Genomic DNA, 24,793 nt, shown 5'->3' with positions numbered 1-24,793 from the left:
TGAGGTGAGATGACTCCATAGTCTATCTGACACCGCCAGGGGACGGGTGGTGAGGTGAGATGACTCCATAGTCTATCTGACACCGCCAGGGGACGGGTCGTGAGGTTTGAGATGGTGATGAGAGAAGGACCATTGGCAGTGGGAATTATCAACACTCACTCTCTTGTCTCCAGCTGTGATGTTCTGCAGGGCCCCGGCTGCAGCCTCGCGGGTGGTGAAGTTGAACTCACAGCCCTGCAGCACGCGGTTATACAGCCCCACCACCTGGGGGTGCCACAGCCACTCCAGACCCTTGGGCACGCGGGCCACCTCCGTGAATGTAACCAGGTCCTGGTTCATCTTCTGTAAAAAGGAGAAGGTCAGGGGTCAATGTGATGTAGGCGATGTGATACAGGACTTCCGTTTAGACACGGACAGGGTCATTCTGAAGACCATCAAGACTACAGTTCAACTGCTAAACTGACAGAAGAAGAAGAAGATTGACACTGTGATACATACATTTTTTACTTTCTTGCTCTGAGGCGTGAAGCAACCAATGGCTTCACTCCTGCTGGTGTCCTGGCCTCTGCTTGGTCCTTCCAGACGTAGCATGGCCGAGGGCGGGATCTCACTGTACAGCTGATAGGAGAGGTTCCTCATAACACACACTGCGTTCTCCACTCCCTGGACACACACACACACAAGTTGAATAGATTTTAATACCAAAGTACAACACGTGAGGCTTTCACATGAACAAATGTACCATAGAATGTTGAGTATACATTTAATTCCCATGACGACACGTTCGACACTTGATCGAAGAAAAACACTGAAGGTACAGTTACGCATTGTGACAATTGTTCTGCAAATACCACACGATTAAGTCACTTTCCTATCTGTACTCCTATCTGTACTGCAGTCTACTATCTGTACACCTATCTGTACTCCAGTTTACTATCTGTACTCCAGTTTACTATCTGTACTCCTATCTGTACTGCAGTCTACTATCTGTACTCCAGTTTACTATCTGTACACCTATCTGTACTCCAGTCTACTATCTGTACTCCAGTTTACTATCTGTACACCTATCTGTACTCCAGTCTACTATCTGTACTCCAGTCTACTGTCTGTACTCCAGTCTACTATCTGTACTCCAGTCTACTATCTGTACTCCAGTCCACTGTCTGTACTCCAGTCTACTGTCTGTACTCCAGTCTACTATCTGTACTCCAGTTTACTATCTGTACACCTATCTGTACTCCAGTCTACTGTCTGTACTCCAGTCTACTGTCTGTACTCCAGTCTACTATCTGTACTCCAGTCTACTATCTGTACTCCAGTCCACTGTCTGTACTCCAGTCTACTGTCTGTACTCCAGTCCACTGTCTGTACTCCAGTCCACTGTCTGTACTCCAGTCCACTGTCTGTACTCCAGTCCACTGTCTGTACTCCAGTCCACTGTCTGTACTCCAGTCCACTGTCTGTACTCCAGTCCACTGTCTGTACTCCAGTCCACTGTCTGTACTCCAGTCCACTGTCTGTACTCCAGTCTACTGTCTGTACTCCAGTCCACTGTCTGTACTCCAGTCCACTGTCTGTACTCCAGTCCACTGTCTGTACTCCAGTCCACTGTCTGTACTCCAGTCCACTGTCTGTACTCCAGTCTACTGTCTGTACTCCAGTCTACTGTCTGTACTCCAGTCTACTGTCTGTACTCCAGTCTACTGTCTGTACTCCAGTCTACTGTCTGTACTCCAGCCTACTGTCTGTACTCCAGTCCACTGTCTGTACTCACTGTCTGTACTCCAGTCCACTATCTGTACTCCAGTCCACTGTCTGTACTCCAGTCCACTGTCTGTACTCCAGTCCACTGTCTGTACTCCAGTCCACTGTCTGTACTCCAGTCCACTGTCTGTACTCCAGTCCACTGTCTGTACTCCAGTCCACTGTCTGTACTCCAGTCCACTGTCTGTACTCCAGTCCACTGTCTGTACTCCAGTCCACTGTCTGTACTCCAGTCTACTGTCTGTACTCCAGGCCACTGTCTGTACTCCAGTCCACTGTCTGTACTCCAGTCCACTGTCTGTACTCCAGTCCACTGTCTGTACTCACTATCTGTACTCCAGTCCACTATCTGTACTCCAGTCCACTGTCTGTACTCCAGTCCACTGTCTGTACTCCAGTCCACTGTCTGTACTCCAGTCCACTGTCTGTACTCCAGTCCACTGTCTGTACTCCAGTCCACTGTCTGTACTCCAGTCCACTGTCTGTACTCCAGTCCACTGTCTGTACTCCAGTCCACTGTCTGTACTCCAGTCTACTGTCTGTACTCCAGGCCACTGTCTGTACTCCAGTCCACTGTCTGTACTCCAGTCCACTGTCTGTACTCCAGTCCACTGTCTGTACTCACTGTCTGTACTCCAGTCCACTATCTGTACTCCAGTCCACTGTCTGTACTCCAGTCCACTGTCTGTACTCCAGTCCACTGTCTGTACTCCAGTCCACTGTCTGTACTCACTGTCTGTACTCCAGTCCACTATCTGTACTCCAGTCCACTATCTGTACTCCAGTCCACTATCTGTACTCCAGTCCACTATCTGTACTCCAGTCCACTATCTGTACTCCAGTCCACTATCTGTACTCCAGGCCACTATCTGTACTCCAGGCCACTATCTGTACTCCAGTCCACTGTCTGTACTCCAGTCTACTGTCTGTACTCCAGTCTACTGTCTGTACTCCAGTCTACTGTCTGTACTCCAGTCTACTGTCTGTACTCCAGTCTACTATCTGTACTCCAGTCCACTGTCTGTACTCCAGTCTACTGTCTGTACTCCAGTCTACTATCTGTACTCCAGTCCACTATCTGTACTCCAGTCTACTATCTGTACCCCTATCTGCACTCCATTTGCCTATCTGTACTCCAGTCCACTGTCTGTACTCCAGTCCACTGTCTGTACTCCAGTCCACTATCTGTACTCCAGTCCACTATCTGTACTCCAGTCCACTATCTGCACTCCAGTCCAATATCTGCACTCCAGTCCACTATCTGCACTCCAGTCCACTATCTGCACTCCAGTCCACTATCTGCACTCCAGTCCACTATCTGTACTCCAGTCTACTATCTGTACTCCAGTTTACTATCTGCACTCCAGTCCACTATCTGTACTCCAGTCCACTATCTGTACTCCAGTCCACTATCTGTACTCCAGCCCACCATCTGTACTCCAGTCCACTATCTGTACTCCAGTTTAATATCTGTACTCCTATCTGTACTCCAGTTTACTATCTGTACTCCAGTTTACTATCTGTACTCCAGTTTACTATCTGTACTCCAGTTTCACTATCTGTACTCCAGTCCACTATCTGTACTCCAGTCCACTATCTGTACTCCAGTCCACTATCTGTACTCCAGTCCACTATCTGTACTCCAGTACACTATCTGTACTCCAGTCCACTATCTGTACTCCAGTCCACTATCTGTACTCCAGTCTACTATCTGTACTCCAGTCTACTATCTGTACTCCATTCCACTACGTAGCTCATTCTCACCTTCTCCTCCACCTTGCCTTCCTGTAGCGAGGCCTGGATGTATCCTACCAGGGCATCCACCAGACCGTTGGTCTCCCGCATCTGGCGTCTGGTCTTCTCATTCACTGAGCTCAGGTTCCTGGGGACAGCAGGGTGAGAGGTCAGAGACGGGATAGGCAAACAGAAATCATAGAACAAAGAACTGAAATGGGTCAATGAACTGACATATCAATTAACTGAAATGGGTCAATGAACTGACATATCAATTAACTGAAATGGGTCAATGAACTGAAATGGGTCAATGAACTGACATATCAATTAACTGACATGGGTCAATGAACTGACATATCAATTAACTGAAATGGGTCAATGAACTGACATATCAATTAACTGAAATGGGTCAATGAACTGACATATCAATGAACTGAAATGGGTCAATGAACTGACATATCAATGAACTGAAATGGGTCAATGAACTGAAATGGGTCAATGAACTGAAATGGGTCAATGAACTGACATATCAATGAACAGACATATCAATGAACTGAAATGGGTCAATGAACTGACATATCAATTAACTGAAATGGGTCAATGAACTGAAATGGGTCAATGAACTGGAATGAGCCAATGAACTGGAATGAGCCCATGAACTGAAATGGGTCAATGAACTGACATGTCAATGAACTGAAATGGGTCAATTAACTGAAATGGGTCAATGAACTGAAATGGGTCAATGAACTGAAATGCGTCAATGAACTGACATATCAATGAACTGAAATGGGTCAATGAACTGACATATCAATGAACTGACATATCAATGAACTGAAATGGGTCAATGAACTGAAATGGGTCAATGAACTGAAATGGGTCAATGAACTGACATATCAATGAACAGACATATCAATGAACTGAAATGGGTCAATGAACTGACATATCAATTAACTGAAATGGGTCAATGAACTGAAATGGGTCAATGAACTGAAATGGGTCAATGAACTGGAATGAGCCAATGAACTGGAATGAGCCAATGAACTGAAATGGGTCAATGAACTGACATGTCAATGAACTGAAATGGGTCAATGAACTGAAATGGGTCAATGAACTGAAATGGGTCAATGAACTGAAATGCGTCAATGAACTGACATATCAATGAACTGAAATGGGTCAATGAACTGAAATGGGTCAATGAACTGACATATCAATGAACTGAAATGGGTCAATGAACTGAAATGGGTCAATGAACTGAAATGGGTCAATGAACTGACATATCAATGAACAGACATATCAATGAACTGAAATGGGTCAATGAACTGACATATCAATTAACTGAAATGGGTCAATGAACTGAAATGGGTCAATGAACTGAAATGGGTCAATGAACTGGAATGAGCCAATGAACTGGAATGAGCCAATGAACTGAAATGGGTCAATGAACTGAAATGGGTCAATGAACTGAAATGCGTCAATGAACTGACATATCAATGAACTGACATATCAATGAACTGACATATCAATGAACTGAAATGGGTCAATGAACTGACATATCAATGAACTGAAATGGGTCAATGAACTGACATATCAATGAACTGACATGGGAAGATAGGACACTGTTGTCACAGAGGAGGAGCTGGAACGAGAAGAAGAAGGCTGTACTATAGTGTGAAATACTGTACAATAGTGTTATATATTGTACTATACTACTATATTGCACTATAGTGTAATATACTGTACAATACTATCCTATACTGTACTATACCATCCTATACTGTCCTTTAGTGTACTGTACTATAGTGTACTATACTGTATTATAGTGTAATATACTGTACTATAGTGTAATATACTGTACTATGATATACTGTACTATACTGTCCTACACTGCCATATACTGTACTTTAGTGTGCTGTACTATACTGGACTATAGTGTAATATACTGTACTATGCTTTACTATACTGTACTATAGTGTACAATACTGTACTATACAATACTGGTGTAATATACTATACTGTACTATCCTATAGTGTACTATATCGTACTATAGTGTACATTACTGTGCTATAGTGTACTGTACTATACTATAGAATACTGTACTATCCTACAGTGTACTATATTGTACTATCCTATAGTGCACTATAGTGTACTGTACTATCCTATAGTGTACTATATTGTACTATAGAGTACTGTACTATACTGTCCTATACTGTCATATACTGTACTTTAGTGTACTGTACTATACTGGACTATAGTGTAATATACTGTACTATGATTTACTATACTGTACTATAGTGTAATATACTGTACTATCCTATAGTGTACTATATCGTACATTACTGTACTATAGTGTACTATATTGCACTGTACTCTCCTATAGTGTACTATATTGTACTATAGAGTACTGTACTATCCTACAGTGTACTATCCTATAGTGTACTATATTGTACTATAGTGTACTATCCTATAGTGTACTATATTGTACTATAGTGTACTGTACTATCCTATAGTGTACTGTACTATCCTATAGTGTACTATACTCTCCTATAGAGTACTGTACTATCCTAGTGTACTATATTGTACTATCCTATAGTGTACTATATTGTATTATAGTGTACTGTACTATCCTATAGTGTACTATAGTGTACTATATTGTACTATAGTGTACTATCCTATACTGTACTATATTGTATTATAGTGTACTGTACTATACTGTACTAGTTTACTGTAATATCCTATAGTGTACTATACTGTACTATCCTATAGTATACTACTGTGTACTGTACTATCCTATAGTGTACTATACTGTACTATAGTGTACTGTACTATTCTATAGTGTACTATAGTGTACTATATTGTACTATAGTGTACTATCCTATACTGTACTATATTGTACTATAGTGTACTGTACTAGTTTACTGTACTATCCTATAGTGTACTATCCTATAGTATACTATTGTGTACTGTACTATCCTATAGTGTACTATAGTGTACTGTACCTAAGACATCCGGTGGTGTTGTAGAAGATGTCAACCTCAGAGGGGCTCTGCTGGATGACCTCAGTGTCTCCACTGCCTGAGAGCGGGATCAGGATCCTCTCTGTGAGCTCAGATAGCGTCTCCTTGGCTAGTTTCTCCTTCAGGTTGTCTTTGGATGACAGGTTCCACAGAATACCTGACAGAAAACCCAATGACCAAACCTTGTATCATTACCTCTACTATTGTACATTGTGCTCCTAAATTTCTTTCTGTGCTCCCCCCAAAAATTATACTTAGGAGCACATGTCAGCGTAGAGCCCTACATTGTACAGAGTACTTTGCATCTCAAGAAAGTTTTACTTACTATAAGTGTGATATGTGTTAGTCTTACCTAGCTACCTTCAGATGAATGTAAGTCGCTCTAACCTCTGGGTAGCCTAGTGGTTAGAGCGTTGGACTAGTAACCGGAGGGTTGCAAGTTCAAACACCCGAGCTGACAAGGTACAAATCTGTCATTCTGCCCCTGAACAGGCAGTTTAACCCACTGTTCCTAGGCCATCCTTGAAAATAAGAATTTGTTCTTAACTGACCTGCCTGGTTAAATAAAGTTAAAATATACAACAAACAAAAAACAGGAGGGTATTGAGTAGCTTGGATGAATAAGGTTCCCAGAGTAAACTGCCTGCTACTCTGTCCCAGATGCTAATATATGCATATTATTAGTAGTATTGGATAGAAAACACTCTGAAGTGTCTAAAACTGTTTGAATGATGTCTGTGAGTATAACAGAACTCATGTGGCAGGCAAAAACCTGAGAAAAAAATCCAACCAGGAAGTGGGAAATCTGAGGTTTGTAGTTTTTCAACTCTTTGCCATTCCAATATACAGTGTAAATGGGGTCATATTACACTTCCTAATGCTTCCACTAGATGTCAACTGTCTTTAGAACTTTGTTTGAGGCTTCTACTATCAAGGGGGAGAGAATGAGAGGGGATTGAGCCAGTTGTCTGGCAGATTGCCACAGGCTCATGACACGTGGTCACGAGAGGGTTAGCTCTCGTTCCATTGCTTTTCTACATACAATGGAATTCTCCATTTGGAACATTATTGAAGATTTATGATAAAAACATCCTAAAGATTTATTCTATACTTAGTTTGACATGTTTCTACGACCTGTAATATAACTTTTTTAATTTTTCGTCCGACGTTCAGCTGGACCTGAACGAGCGTTTGGATTTGTTTACCAAACGCCCTAACAAAAGAAGCTATTTGGACATAAATTATGAACTTTATCGAACAAATCAAACATTTCTTGTGGAACTGGGATTCCTGGAAGTGCATTCTGATGAAGATCATCAAAGGTAAGTGAATATTTAGAATGCTATTTCTGACTAATGTTGACTACACAATATGGCAAACATCTTTTTGGCTGCTTTATTGTCTGAACGCTGTACTCAGATTATTGCATGGCTTGCTTTTTCCGTAACATAAAAAAAATAATAATAATCTGACACAGCGTTTGCATTAAGGAGAAGTATATCTCTAATTCCATGTATAACACTTGTATTGTCATCAACATTTATGATGAGTATTTCTGTAAAATGATGTGGCTCTCTGCAAAATCACTGCATGTTTTAGAACTACTGAACGTAACGCGCCAATGAAAAATGAGATTTTTTTATATAAATATGCACTTTAGCAAACAAAACATACATATATTGTGTAACATGAAGTCCTATGAGTGTCATTTGATGAAGATCATCAAAGGTTAGTGATTGATTTTATCTCTATTTGTGCTTTTTGTGACTCCTCTCTTTGGCTGGAAAAATGGCTGTGTTTTTCTGTGACTTGGTGGTGACCGAACATAATCGTTTGTGATGCTTTCACTGTAAAGCCTTTTTGAAATCAGACACTGTGGCTGGATTAACGAGAATTTTATCTTTAAAATGATGTAAAATACTTGTATGCTTGAGGAATTTTAATTATGAGATTTTTGTTGTTTTGAATTTGGCGCCCTGGACTTTCACTGGCTGTTGGCGAGGCAGGACGCTACCGTCCCACATATCCCAGAGAGGCTAAAGGACTAAAATGTAAAACGTCATACCTGTGATGTTCTTGCGTAGCTCGTCGTCATTCACCTTCAGAGCCTCTATGAGTTGTGGGATCCCTCCCCCCTCGATAAGGGCCACCTTGTTGTCCATGTTCTCGTAGATGAGGTTCCTGGTGGCGCCCGTGGCGTAGCGAGCCACCTCCTGGTTCTCACTGTTGAACAGCCTCACCAGCTCTGGGATGCCCTTATAGCGGTGCACCTAGTGATTGGAGGGAAGAACAACTCTGTAAGGTTTAGACTAATTCTGAATCCCAGTGACCCCTAGCCTAGCCCCTATTCCCTAGGCAATCCTGTATATCTAAAATGATTAGACAGCGTAGCCTAGTGGTTAGAGAGTTGGATTAGTAACCGTAAAGGTTGCAAGATCAAGTCCCCGAGCTGACAAGGTACAAAATCTGTCGTACTGTTCCTAGGCCGTCATTGAAAATAATAATTTGTTCTTAACTGACTTGCCTAGTTAAATAAAGGTAAAATAATAAAGTCCATATTGCTTAAAGCTGTCAAATATTTTAAAATTTACAGGACCTTTGGCTTGATTTAGAATCCAGCATCTATGCTTGGACTGCTGAGCAAACCTGTCAACCGGCAACAAGAGACCACACACATAAATCTCTGTTCCTGCTGCTTTCAACAAAACCACAGCTGGAAAAAAAACAGACAAGCACCTACAAGCTACCTGTCTGTGGCAAAATACTTCACACCTGCTTGAAACAAAATGGTGTCCGTCACTTCAACAAGACAACATTCTTTTAGAATGACTTAGATCACATTTACTGTATGTCTGCTGAACTATGACATTAAATCAAAGATGAGGCTTTTAACGTTAAGCACCTAGGCCAAGATTGACAGTTGGCACAACCGGAGCATGTCAATGTGTTGATATACCTGGAGCACGTCAGTCAATGTGTTGATATACCTGGAGCACGTCAATCAACGTGTTGATATACCTGGAGCACGTCAGTCAATATGTTGATATACCTGGAGCACGTCAGTCAATATGTTGATATACCTGGAGCACCTCAGTCAATGTGTTGATATACCTGGAGCACGTCAGTCAATGTGTTGATATACCTGGAGCACGTCAGTCAATGTGTTGATATACCTGGAGCACGTCAATCAATGTGTTGATACACAATAGTTCTTATGCAACTAGCAACTTCACTTCTATTGTTCCTTATATTATGTTAATGAACATACGCACACCGAATGGGACGCATATTTGACATTGTAAATATCATAAGGAAGTACCAGAGAAACAGAGAATGAAGAGGAACTCCCTTTAGTACCTCTTTCTTGGCCTCAGTGTCGCTGTAACACTCATGTTGGATAAACGCTGCTCCCTGAACCTGCAGCTCAGCATCCCCCTCTGCCAGGTACCTCACCGCCGTAGCCATGTCCAGGTTAATGATCCTGTACAATTAGAAAGATCAATCAATCAACCAACCAATCAAATGTACCTGTATTTGTAAAGCCCAGATGACACAAAGTGCTTAACAGTAAGCCAGCCCCTGGTCAGGTTAGAGAGACTGAGACAAATAATAGATTATGAATGATGGGGGATTTCGTGGTGATAACACTCTATAGCAGCGGTGTCAAAGTCCTTTTTCCCAGCAGGCCACGTTTGGTTCTTCACTCAGGGCCGCCTTTGGTTCTTCACTGAGGGCCGCCTTTGGTTCTTCACTGAGGGCCGCCTTTGGTTCTTCACTGAGGGCCGCCTTTGGTTCTTCACTGAGGGCCGCCTTTGGTTCTTCACTGAGGGCCGACCTTTGGTTCTTCACTGAGGGCCGCCTTTGGTTCTTCACTGAGGGCCGCATTTGGTTATGTTTCAGATATTGACTGTTTCCCCGCAGTAAAAAATTTGCAAAAAATGTTCCTCTATCCATTGCTTTTTGGAATTTTCTATGCTTCCTGACTGTCTAGTTGTCCGATAACAGATAAAGCTAAGCCTAGTCCTGGAATGAAAAGCAATTGAGAATCACCATTGAAATAGCTTTTTAGTCTTGTCTCCGGGAAACTGCCCCTATAAAGGTAACACTCTGTGGTTTTTCCATCTGCTGTGCTAACAGCTAGGTGCCGGCTGTTTGTGTGTGAAATGTGAAACCTGATGAAAGTCCTCTGGTGCCACACCCAAACCAGTCCTGCCACTACGGGGGCCATGTAGCAGCCAGCTCAGAATCTACAGCTCTTGGTAAAGAGACGCTGCTTTGAAAGTGCTCTATCACGATCCAGAATAGCAAAACAGACAAAAACTTTGGTCACACACACACCCCCCTGCACCACACAATGTACACACTCAATGGATGCCAGACCTGCCCACGCACCTAGGACAACAGGTCCCTGTTCAATGGGAGTTGTCACGGGTCCTCGACTAACCAAGGTCGCTTGGGACAACAGGGAGCCACAAGAATCTACAACAAGCCCTCCAGCCACACCCTCTCCAGCGTGGGATGAAACAGGTCCACAAGGGAAACATGTAAAGGAGGGTCTGAGGTCACGGGTGCGTGAGAGCATCCATTCCCAACGGAACAGTCAGGTCCCTTATCAGAAAAACAGCCGACAATGAGCCTTTTCTCTCTCAAAGATCTATGATGGCCCTGCCAACATTGTCCCGCAGTCAGTCCTCACCACCACTGTCAGCCCTCACCAACACTGTTGGTCCTCACCAACACTGTCCCGCAGTCAGTCCTCACCACCAATGTCCCGCTGTCAGTCCTCACCACCACTGTCCCGCTGTCAGTCCTCACCACCACTGTCAGTCCTCACCACCACTGTCAGTCCTCACCACCACTGTCCCGCTGTCAGTCCTCACCACCACTGTCCCGCTGTCAGTCCTCACCACCACTGTCAGTCCTCACCACCACTGTCCCGCTGTCAGTCCTCACCAACACTGTCAGCCCTCACCACCACTGTCAGTCCTCACCAACACTGTCCCCCTGTCAGTCCTCACCACCACTGTCCCGCTGTCAGCCCTCACCAACACTGTCCCACTGTCAGCCCTCACCAACACTGTCAGCCCTCACCAACACTGTCCCGCTGTCAGCCCTCACCAACACTGTCCCACTGTCAGTCCTCACCACCACTGTCAGTCCTCACCACCACAGTCCCGCTGTCAGTCCTCACCACCACAGTCCCGCTGTCAGTCCTCACCACCACAGTCCCGCTGTCAGTCCTCACCACCACAGTCCCGCTGTCAGTCCTCACCACCACTGTCCCGCTGTCAGTCCTCACCAACACTGTCCCGCTGTCAGCCCTCACCAACACTGTCCCGCTGTCAGCCCTCACCACCACTGTCAGTCCTCACCACCACTGTCAGCCCTCACCACCACTGTCAGTCCTCACCACCACTGTCAGTCCTCACCACCACTGTCAGTCCTCACCACCACTGTCAGCCCTCACCACCACTGTCAGCCCTCACCACCACTGTCAGTCCTCACCACCACTGTCAGTCCTCACCACCACTGTCAGTCCTCACCAACACTGTCCCACTGTCAGTCCTCACCAACACTGTCCCGCTGTCAGTCCTCACCAACACAGTCCCGCTTTCAGTCCTCACCACCACTGTCAGCCCTCACCAACACAGTCCCGCTGTCAGTCCTCACCATCACTGTCAGTCCTCACCATCACTGTCAGTCCTCACCATCACTGTCAGTCCTCACCATCACTGTCAGTCCTCACCATCACTGTCAGTCCTCACTATCACTGTCCCGCTGTTAGTCCTCACCAACACTGTCCCACTGTCAGTCCTCACCATCACTGTCCCGCTGTCAGTCCTCACCACCACTGTCAGTCCTCACCACCACTGTCCCGCTGTCAGTCCTCACCAACACTGTCAGCCCTCACCACCACTGTCAGTCCTCACCAACACTGTCCCCCTGTCAGTCCTCACCACCACTGTCCCGCTGTCAGCCCTCACCAACACTGTCCCACTGTCAGCCCTCACCAACACTGTCAGCCCTCACCAACACTGTCAGCCCTCACCAACACTGTCCCACAGTCAGCCCTCACCAACACTGTCCCGCTGTCAGCCCTCACCAACACTGTCCCGCTGTCAGCCCTCACCAACACTGTCAGCCCTCACCAACACTGTCCCACTTTCAGCCCTCACCAACACTGTCCTGCTGTCAGTCCTCACCAACACTGTCGGTCCTCACCAACACTGTCAGCCCTCACCACCCCTGTCAGCCCTCACCAACACTGTCCCTATGTCAGCCCTCACCAACACTGTCCCACTGTCAGCCCTCACCAACACTGTCAGCCCTCACCAACACTGTCCTGCTGTCAGTCCTCACCAACACTGTCAGTACTCACCAACACTGTCAGTCCTCACCAACACTGTCCCACTGTCAGCCCTCACCAACACTGTCAGTCCTCAGCCCACAGTCCCGCTGTCAGTCCTCACCACCACTGTCCCGCTGTCAGTCCTCACCACCGTCCCGCTGTCAGTCCTCACCAACACAGTCCCGCTTTCAGTCCTCACCACCACTGTCAGTCCTCACCACCACTGTCAGTCCTCACCAACACTGTCAGTCCTCACCATCACTGTCAGTCCTCACCATCACTGTCAGTCCTCACCAACACTGTCCCGCTGTCAGTCCTCACCAACACTGTCCCGCTGTCAGTCCTCACCACCACTGTCCCGCTGTCAGCCCTCACCAACACTGTCCCGCTGTCAGTCCTCACCACCACTGTCCCGCTGTCAGCCCTCACCAACACTGTCTCGCTGTCAGTCCTCACCAACACTGTCCCACTGTCAGTCCTCACCACCACTGTCAGTCCTCACCACCACAGTCCCGCTGTCAGCCCTCACCAACACTGTCCCGCTGTCAGCCCTCACCACCACTGTCAGCCCTCACCACCACTGTCAGTCCTCACCACCACTGTCAGTCCTCACCACCACTGTCAGTCCTCACCACCACTGTCAGCCCTCACCACCACTGTCAGTCCTCACCACCACTGTCAGTCCTCACCAACACTGTCCCACTGTCAGTCCTCACCAACACTGTCCCGCTGTCAGTCCTCACCAACACAGTCCCGCTTTCAGTCCTCACCACCACTGTCAGCCCTCACCAACACAGTCCCGCTGTCAGTCCTCACCATCACTGTCAGTCCTCACCATCACTGTCAGTCCTCACCATCACTGTCAGTCCTCACCATCACTGTCCCGCTGTTAGTCCTCACCAACACTGTCCCACTGTCAGTCCTCACCATCACTGTCAGTCCTCACCAACACTGTCCCGCTGTCAGTCCTCACCAACACTGTCCCGCTGTTAGTCCTCACCAACACTGTCCCACTGTCAGTCCTCACCAACACTGTCCCGCTGTCAGTCCTCACCAACACTGTCCCGCAGTCAGTCCTCACCAACACTGTCGGTCCTCACCAACACTGTCCCACTGTCAGTCCTCACCAACACTGTCGGTCCTCACCAACACTGTCCCACTGTCAGTCCTCACCACCCCTGTCAGTCCTCACCATCACTGTCAGTCCTCACCATCACTGTCAGTCCTCACCATCACTGTCAGTCCTCACCATCACTGTCCCGCTGTCAGTCCTCACCAACACTGTCCCGCTGTCAGTCCTCACCAACACTGTCCCGCTGTCAGCCCTCACCAACACTGTCCTACTGTCAGTCCTCACTGAGCACTGTGTACTGTGCCAAAAGCTCCAGGTAATTACCACCTGCTCCTTGGACTCCACTATCAGGTTGAAACTACATAGGCTCCACGACTTTGGTGAAAGTGCGAGGCGACAGGGAAAGCCCAAAAAGGGAGGACCAGAAACTCATCGGCTACAGTCTCAAAATGGAACCTCAGGGACTTCCTGTAAGGAGATACATGGCCACGTGAAAGTGTGTGTCCTTCAGGTCGATGGAGGTGAACCAATAGTGAGCAAATTCTGAATTTGTAGACCTTGAAGTGCTTGCTTAGTGCACGCAGTTCTAAAATGGATGCAAAGTCCCAGGACTTCTGGGAACCAGGAAATACCAGCTGTACCATCCGTCCTGGACCCCTGACATAGGAACCACACTGACAGAAACACAACGAATGGTAGCCTGTACCCCGACGTCAGCGTTAGCATAATCCAGGGCAACACTGCACATGTGCACCATTTGTCGACACAGACAGCGAGTGTCCAGTAAAGTGTCATCTGGAGGGGTAGAACGAAACCTTGTAAACTGAGAGAATTATGTATATATAGAATTATTAGCTCTAAAACAGCGATACTGCGGTACCGCCACTGTGAAAAGATAACCTCTTTGGACTTAAAGTGATGCTTCACTGTCCCCTATGTGCACCATGTCATTGTTCTCTCTCTCTGCTGTGTCCACTGAGCCGTTTGGGCCCGCCCTGCAATCTCATTGGATAACGCTGGGCAGGCCTCTTGCTAGCTGTCCCTCAAATGCTAGGGGCAGAAGCTCATTGGCTAGAACTCAAATTGCTAGGGGACTGAGCCACGTGGAGGTACATGTAGCGAAATGGCGTGGCACAACTTCAAGAAAACAGACTCTTTCAAACTAGGGATTCCGTGGCTAATTGAGGTAAGACAGTAATTATGCTCATAGATTAGGCTTGTATGACACAACCAGCCCAAACCGGGAGGTTTAAAAAATACTTTCGAAGTACCGGAGCATGTTTTAACATACTGCTGTAACGAAATGTCCACAAGAAATACAGTAGTAGTCCAATATGTAACTATAGTGTCTGTATCTTTACGACAGTCTCTACCTGTTCTTTTGGATGGACGGAGCAGGTTCACTCTGTGGTTTTCTATAGTCAATATAATGTTCAACCCTGCTTCAAGACAAATACCAACCCAAATGTCACATATTCTAATGCACACATTCTAACGCACACATTCTAATGCACACATTCTAATGCACACATTAACGCACACATTCTAATGCACACATTCTAATGCACACATTAACGCACACATTCTAATGCACACATTCTAATGCACACATTCTAATGCGCACATTTTAACACACCCATTCTAACACACACATTTTAACACACACACATTTTTATGTACACATTTTAACACACATTCTAACACACACATTCTAACACACACATTTTAACACACACATTTTAACACACATTCTAAAGCAACAATTTTAACACACACATTCTAAAGCACACATTCTAACACACACATTCTAACACACACATTTTAACACACACATTTTAACACACATTCTAAAGCACCAATTTTAACACACACATTCTAAAGCACACATTCTAACACACACATTCTAACGCACACATTTTAACACACACACATTTTAATGTACACATTTTAACACACATTCTAACACACACATTTTTAACACACACACATTCTAATGCACACATTTTACTTCACACATTCTAATGCACACATTTTACTTCACACATTCTAACGCACACATTTTAACACACACATTCTAACACACACACATTCTAATGCATACATTTTAACACACACATTTTACTTCACACATTCTAACACACACATTTTAACACACACACATTCTAACACACACACATTCTAATGCATACATTTTAACACACACATTCTAAAGCACACATTCTAACACACACACATTCTAATGCATACATTTTAACACACACCTTTTACTTCACACATTCTAACACACACATTCTAATGCATACATTTTAACACACACATTTTAACACACACACATTCTAATGCATACATTTTAACACACACATTCTAATGCACACATTCTAATGCATACATTTTAACACACACACACATTCTAATGCATACATTTTAACACACACATTTTAACACACACACATTCTAATGCACACATTCTAATGCATACATTTTAACACACACATTTTAACACACACACATTCTAATGCATACATTTTAACACACACATTTTAACACACACACACATTCTAATGCATACATTTTAACACACACATTTTAACACACACACATTCTAATGCATACATTTTAACACACACATTTTAACACACACATTCTAATGCATACATTTTAACACACACATTCGAATGCATACATTTTAACACACACATTCTAATGCATACATTTTAACACACACATTCTAATGCATACATTTTAACACACACATTTTAACACACACATTCTAATGCATACATTTTAACACACACATTCTAATGCACACATTCTAATGCACACATTCTAATGCACACATTTTACTTCACACATTCAAACACAATCTGCTTTCCCTGAGGCTTGTATTTTTATTGCCCAGTTTCGTAAAGGAATGTGTGGTAAGAATGTTCACACTATATTTCAACCTGTTCAGTATTATTACACCCGGGATTGGAGAGGAAGTGTTGACCACACTGTATCATCTGAAACCTCGCTGACCTAACCGCTACATTTAAGAAGTATCAGATATCACTGTGTATTAGTGGTGAGTTAGTTGGGGAGTTTAGCCCGTGTGGGTGAGATTGGGAGTTAACTTGAGAAACTAAGAGAGACTTTCCTATTCAGGCATAATCCCAAAATAACAATCATGATCACGGTAGGTAGTGTTTACAAAACATGCGCTTAAGAGGTTATGTGTTTCCGTGCACTGCTACACGTGCACTGCTACACGTGCACTGCTACACGTGCACTGCTACACGTGCACTGCTACACGTGCACTGCTACACGTGCACTGCTACACGTGCACCGTGTCACAACAGATTGTCCTGTATGGCTCCGATGGTAAGAACATGGCACTATTCACGCAGGGGGACAAACTCACTGCCCCTTTATTATATCTACACTTAATACCCTGACTAGAGTATCTTTTGTATGTTTAATTTTTTACCTTTATTTAACTAGGCAAGTCAGTTAAGAACAAATTCTTATTTTCAATGACGGCCTGGGAACAGTGGGTTAACTGCCTGTTCAGGGGCAGAACGACAGATTTGTACCTTGTCAGCTCAGATTTGTACCTTGTCAACCTTCCGGTTACTAGTCCAACACTTTAACCACTAGGCTACCCTGCCACCTCTACACTCTAACCACTACCCTGCCGCCTCTACACTCTAACCACTAGGCTACCCTGCCACCTCTACACTCTAACCACTACCCTGCTACCTCTACACTCTAACCACTACCTCTACACTCTAACCACTAGGCTACCTGCCACCTCTACACTCTAACCACTACCCTGCTACCTCTACACTCTAACCACTAGGCTACCTGCCACCTCTACACTCTAACCACTACCCTGCCGCCCCGTATTTGAGTGCTGAGGTTGTATGTAGATGTTGTATGCACACACTGCACTGTAGGTGTTTGCACAATAGTGTCTGCTAAGTGGCATATATTGGTACAGTATTTAAGCAATAAGGCACCTCGGGGGTGTGGTATATTGGCTAACATACCACGGCTAAGAGCTGTTTTTAAGCACGACGCATCGCGCTCTTAGCCGTGGTATATTGGCCATATACCACAAACCCCCGAGGTGCCTTATTGCTATTATAGAAAATTCAGGCCTACCTGTCACAAGAAAAAAAGTTACCATGATGAGATGATAGGTCTACATACATTGTGTATTGTCCTCCACCCCGAGAAGGGCCGCCTGTCCCCACCCCGAGATGGGCCGCCTGTCCCCACCCCGAGATGGGCCGCCTGTCCCCACCCCGAGATGGGCCGCCTGTCCCCACCCCGAGATGGGCCGCCTGTCCCCACCCCGAGATGGGCCGCCTGTCCCCACCCCGAGATGGGCCGCCTGTCCCCACCCCGAGATGGGCCGCCTGTCCCCACCCCGAGATGGGCCGCCTGTCCCCACCCCGAGATGGGCCGCCTGTCCCCACACCGAGATGGGCCGCCTGTCCCCACCCCGAGAAGGGCCGTCTGTCCCCACCCCGAGAAGGGCCACCTGTCCCCACCCCGAGATGGGCCGCCTGTCCCCACCCCGAGAAGGGCCGCCTGTCCCCACCCCGAGATGGGCCGCCTGTCCCCACCCCGAGATGGGCCGCCTGTCCCCACCCCGAGATGGGCCGCCTGTCCCCACCCCGAGATGGGCCGCCTGTCCCCACCCCGAGATGGGCCGCCTGTCCCCACCCCGAGATGGGCCGCCTGTCCCCACCCCGAGATGGGCCGCCTGTCCCCACCCCGAGATGGGCCGCCTGTCCCCACCCCGAGATGGGCCGCCTGTCCCCACACCGAGATGGGCCGCCTGTCCCCACCCCGAGAAGGGCCGCCTGTCCCCACCCCGAGAAGGGCCACCTGTCCCCACCCCGAGATGGGCCGCCTGTCCCCACCCCGAGAAGGGCCGTCTGTCCTCCACCCTGAGATGGGCCGTCTGTCCTCCACCCTGAGAAGGGCTGTCTGTCCTCCACCCTGAGAAGGGCTGTCTGTCCCCACCCTGAGAAGGGCTGTCTGTCCCCACCCTGAGAAGGGCTGTCTGTCCTCCACCCTGAGATGGGCCGTCTGTCCTCCACCCTGAGAAGGGCTGTCTGTCCTCCACCCTGAGAAGGGCTGTCTGTCCCCACCCTGAGAAGGGCTGTCTGTCCCCACCCTGAGAAGGGCTGTCTGTCCTCCACCCTGAGAAGGGCTGTCTGTCCTCCACCCTGAGAAGGGCTGTCTGTCCCCCACCCTGAGAAGGTCTGTCCCCCACCCTGAGAAGGGCTGTCTGTCCTCCACCCTGAGAAGGGCTGTCTCTCCCTACCCAGAGCGTTGATGGTTCATCATCAGAGGCCGTAGGGCAGCCAGATTTAGACATCTCATATCATTTAACAGTTCCATTTCACACCATGCTGTTCATATGAATCGTTTATTATTATAATTTACCGGTTTTCTCACAGCTATTTATCCCGGGAAAAGGGAGTGTTTTTTGGGGGGGCGGGGGTTAAAATCTCAGTATCCGGGTTCGCGATATTTAACCACTCCTTACCTGCTGAGGTTGCCCATGCTGCCTGTCATGTCCATCTGTCCGTCGTAGATATCCATGCCCTTCCCAACACTGTGCATGCTCTTGATAGACATGGTCCTGGGCAGAGTGGTCTGCCTCTGTTGCTGCATCATCAGATTCCCCTGAGACCCAGACGACATCTAATAACAATAACATTATATTCAATTACAATAATACATTTTCAATTGTATAACGCTTTTCAATATACCAAAGCTCTACTTCGGCAAAAAAATATATAATATAAGAAAATAATGTAAACTACCAATGACATGAAAACATTTTTTATTTTTAGAATCAAGGCAGGTAAAATAGCAATATAGGACTAGATGCTGAGAATCCGCTCAGATTAGCCCTGGTCCATCATGGGGCTATGTGAATATGTGAACCCTCCCGAGTGGCGCAGCGGTCTAAGAGGTACGGACATCACTACAGACCCTGGTTCGATTCCAGGCTGTATGAGAACCGGCCGTGATTGGGAGTCACATAAGGCGGCGCACAATTTGCCCAGCGTCGTCCGGGTTAAGATTTGGCCGGTGTAGGCCGTCATTGTAAAATAAGAACTTGTTATTAACTGACTTGCCTGGTTAATACATTTGAAAAATGAATGTGTGTCCACTCACTTCTCAGAGTTGTTGTATTCATTTTGTGTATTCCGTTTTGCTTTCTGATCACACATAACAAAATGTCCATGCCAATAGGCTATAAACCTATCACATCGCAATCCTCACCTGGCCCATCATGAATCCTCCTCCACTGCCGTAGCTGCTCCCCCCAAGGGGGAGGGTGGAAGCCCCAGACATGACGAAGCTTCCCCCTCCACCGCCGTAGCTGCTTCCCCCAGGGGGGAGGGTAGAAGCCCCAGACATGGAGCCCATGGACATCCTGTTGTTCCTGTTGTTGATCCTGCTGATGGTACGAAACGCTGGCCCTTTAAAGGAATGCTGCTGCTGGACCGACATCATCTCCTCTCCCCCCTAGTGGGAATGTAAATGTTCATAAAAAATAACAACGTGCTGTAAATATAATAATAATTATATTGTAACGCAAATTAAATGAACATATTTGCTTTTTACAAACACCTGAAAAGCTAGTTTGGACTTGGTGCATTATTTGTTCCTAAATGTATTTGAAATACATAACTCATTTTCACATGCCATGGAACATATATGAATTGCAATGTGTTAATCTCGTTTGAAAATTTCGGTAGGGCTTCACCAACCATCCTCATGGGGGCTTGGTAGGCCATGGACCCTCCTCCTCCTGCCTGTCTCATCTGGGTCCCAGAGCTGTAGGCTCCTCCATTGACGGTGCTGTAGACAGACTGCTGGCGGTTGAATGTGGCATCGTGGTCCGAGACGAGGCTGACCCCATCGCTGCCATCCGCATCTACCCAGGCTGCCACTGGGGACGGCTGAAACAAGATTCAGAACGAGTCAGAATCATAAAACTACCTCATCAATACAGACAGAACATCAACATTAATACAGACAGAACATCAACATCAACATCAATACAGACAGAATATCAACATCAACATCAATACAGACAGAACGTCACCATCAATACAGACAGAACATCAACATCAATACAGACAGACAGAACATCAACATTGATACAGACAGACAACATAAACATAAATACAGACAGACAACATCAACACAGACAGAACATCAACATCAATACAGACAGAACATCAACACCACATCAATACAGACAGACAACGTCAATACAGACAGTACATCAACATCAATACAGACAGAAGACATCAACATCAATACAGACAGAACATCGCCATCAATACAGACAGAGGACATCAACATCAATACCACATCAATACAGACAGAATATCAACATTGATACAGACAGAGAGAACATCAACATGAATACAGATAGAACATCAATACAGACAGACAGAACATCAACATGAATACAGACAGAGAACATCAACATGAATACAGACAGAACATCAACATCGATACAGACAGAGGACATCAACATCAACACCACATCAATACAGACAGAACATCAACATGAATACAGACAGAGAGAACATCAACATGAATACAGACAGAGCATCAATACAGATATACAACACTTGAAAGAAAAACCTTACGTTGACATTGACACAATACACACAGAACACATAATGCAGTGTATCTAAAGTCAGATACCTGAGCGGGCATGTTCTGGAGCCTAACGGAACGCAGGGACATGGTCTCTAGATCTGGGCCGGGAGCACGGCTCATCGCCCGGTTCACGGTGGACATCTGTTGCCTCATGGCCCCTCCGCCAGCCTGGTAGAACAGAGTTAATCAGCACACTGGTACACATACATGATTAACATATCGCCCCCCCAAAATGATCTGTATGGTAGTCGAAGAATACAGTAACTCATTAACGTGGTACCTGGTAGCCCCCTCCCCCCTGGTAGCCCCCTCCCCCCTGGTAGCCCCCGCTCAGGCTCATGTTATCGTGGTACTGGTACCCTCCTCCTCCTCCTCCTCCACCCCCCATGCTGAGCCTCTGACCACCACTCAGGTCCATCGCCGAGCGGGAAGAGAAACCACCAGAGTAGTGAGACATCCTGGGTGCCTGGGACAGAGGAAGAAGAAGAGGAGAAGTTGAACAAATATTGTATTGTACATTTGCATTAAAGTCCATGGAAATTAGTCTTTATTGCTTCTAACCAGCCCACAAGACACAGACTGGATGAAAGGCATGGTGAATCGTTATTACTACGCAATAATGAAGGCCTGGGAGGTGATCAATAATGAAGACCTGGGGAGGTGATCAATAATGAAGACCTGGGGAGGTGATCAATAATGAAGACCTGGGGAGGTGATCAATAATGAAGGCCTGGGGAGGTGATCAATAATGAAGGCCTGGGGAGGTGATCAATAATGAAGGCCTGGGGAGGTGATCAATAATGAAGACCTGGGGAGGTGATCAATAATGAAGGCCTGGGGAGGTGATGAATAATGAAGACCTGGGGAGGTGATCAATAATGAAGACCTGGGGAGGTGATCAATAATGAAGGCCTGGGGAGGTGATCAATAATGAAGACCTGGGGAGGTGATCAATAATGAAGACCTGGGGAGATGATCAATAATGAAGGCCTGGGGAGGTGATCAATAATGAAGGCCTGGGGAGGTGATCAATAATGACGAGCGATCAGGATGACATGTTTACCTGACAAAGACAGGTGGAGACATGCCAGGAGCCCGGGAGAAAACTCTAGGACATATCTGAGTAAACTGGTCGACCATATTTGGCTAAGCTTCCAGATGGTGAACTTCACCATTACATCAGTGTTGTTGACATTATCTTGTTAGCGGTTGGAGTGAACAACAGGGCCTCTTCTCTCTCGACCTTGGGAGGAAACCCTCCCTATCTCAGACTCAATGGATTCTTAGAATGAGCTAATTATTTTTCAAAAACCACATACAGCATGTTATCTGACTGTTATCAGAAATAAAACGTATTTGGTCTTTCGAAGGCCAGAGGCATATTTCTATCCTTTATGTTGAGAATTACTGTGGTTCTATCATTATACGTCTACTGCTAATGCTAATCACTATGACTCCGCCTCTATGACTCCGCCTCTATGACTCCGCCTCTATGACTCCGCCTCTATGACTCCGCCTCTATGACTCCGCCTCTATGACTCCGCCTCTATGACTCCGCCTCTATGACTCCGCCTCTATGACTCCGCCTCTATGACTCCGCCTCTATGACTCCGCCTCTATGACTCCGCCTCTTAGCGGGGACAACAAACTCTGACCTTTCCAGATCTACCTTTAGTAGATACTGTAAATGCTGTGAGTCACTGTCATAAAAAGGGAGTGGCTCATGTCTATGGACTAGTGTTGACACAAGTAAAAATTATGTGTACCTTCATTGTGCAAAGCTAATTTGTAAAAGTCACGGGGAAATTGTTGAGTTTAGAATTATAATTTTTTTATGCAGTCAACAAGGCCACTATAATGGAGTTCTTTCTGTCGTTACCATTACCGTGTACATGTGAATCATTTACTTACTGTATATATTCTACTGTATGTACCACAGGAGGGTAGTGGGACCTTCATTAGGGAGAACAGGCTCGTGGTAATGGCTGGAGTGGAATCAGTGGAATGGTTTTAAATACATCAAACACATGGTTTCCATGGTTTCCATTGTTTCCATGGTTTCCAGGTGTTTGGTGCCATTCCATTTGCGCCGTTCCAGACATTAGTATGAGCCGTCCTCCCCTTGGCAGCCTCCAATGGTGTGTAATGTACATTTGCTGAATACAAAAACACAATATACATCTTGTAAAATGTTACATTCATTAATTTAATTAATTTCATCAATGGCAAGTTCATTCAGCAATGTCATTGTGTAATGGTGTCATAGTCTAATGATATCTGCTATGCTAACGTGAGGTGGGAACATTCTGACTGTGAGATGTGGAGGAATCTGAAGGGTGGACCATAGGTCCTGGAGAGATTGGTGGAGAGCTGCTGTGAAATACCACACTTACAGAGCCCAGAGAAGACCTAGCTCGATGGCTCTGGCAACACTGCACTGTGAAACCATCCCACTGTGTTGATAGCTGACTGTATTTACAGGAAGCGGCAGAGAGCGGACACAGTGTTTAAGCTGCATATTTTCACGTAGACAGACACCGTCTATAATATCTCTTTACTGGCAACAACACGTCTGCAGGGATCTTTTGACCATCTGCTGAACATATCAAGTGGAACTCAGAAACCATCGGATGTGTAATGGAGGCAGTATTTTCCTAAGAAAATACTGCATGTTGGCCGATATTGTTTATAATACATTTATAATACCTGGTCCCTAAAACTGAGTAGAACTCACCATGACAGGTGTGGAGGCTGTGTGGATGTAGGACTACCACTCACCATGACAGGTGTGGAGGCTGTGTGGATGTAGGACTACCACTCACCATGACAGGTGTGGAGGCTGTGTGGATGTAGGACTACCACTCACCATGACAGGTCTGGAGGCTGTGTGGATGTAGGACTACCACTCACCATGACAGGTGTGGAGGCTGTGTGGATGTAGGACTACCACTCACCATGACAGGTGTGGAGGCTGTGTGGATGTAGGACTACCACTCACCATGACAGGTGTGGAGGCTGTGTGGATGTAGGACTACCACTCACCATGACAGGTGTGGAGGCTGTGTGGATGTAGGACTACCACTCACCATGACAGGTGTGGAGGCTGTGTGGATGTAGGACTACCACTCACCATGACAGGTGTGGAGGCTGTGTGGATGTAGGACTACCACTCA

At 46.1% G+C, this 24,793-nt stretch overlaps 1 protein-coding gene across 2 annotated transcripts in view; it reads right to left on the bottom strand.

Annotated features, from left to right (window-relative positions):
• Positions 1-24,793, bottom strand: part of LOC109881126 (plakophilin-3) — a 73,115-nt gene that overhangs the window by 14,096 nt on the left and 34,226 nt on the right. For both annotated transcript variants that reach the window (XM_031832950.1, XM_031832951.1), the window contains 11 exons: positions 21,901-22,086; positions 21,666-21,788; positions 20,714-20,905; positions 20,223-20,468; positions 19,477-19,634; positions 9,871-9,994; positions 8,579-8,783; positions 6,496-6,670; positions 3,529-3,646; positions 499-663; positions 160-342 (listed from right to left, as the gene is read on the bottom strand). In XM_031832950.1, the coding sequence (XP_031688810.1) occupies positions 160-342; positions 499-663; positions 3,529-3,646; positions 6,496-6,670; positions 8,579-8,783; positions 9,871-9,994; positions 19,477-19,634; positions 20,223-20,468; positions 20,714-20,905; positions 21,666-21,788; positions 21,901-22,086 (1,875 nt within the window). The remainder of the gene's footprint in view (positions 1-159; positions 343-498; positions 664-3,528; positions 3,647-6,495; positions 6,671-8,578; positions 8,784-9,870; positions 9,995-19,476; positions 19,635-20,222; positions 20,469-20,713; positions 20,906-21,665; positions 21,789-21,900; positions 22,087-24,793) is intronic.

The sequence above is a fragment of the Oncorhynchus kisutch genome, linkage group LG10 (genome assembly GCF_002021735.2).
Source record: "Oncorhynchus kisutch isolate 150728-3 linkage group LG10, Okis_V2, whole genome shotgun sequence".
Lineage (NCBI taxonomy): Eukaryota > Metazoa > Chordata > Actinopteri > Salmoniformes > Salmonidae > Oncorhynchus > Oncorhynchus kisutch.
This window is presented reverse-complemented; position numbering and strand designations above follow the sequence as displayed.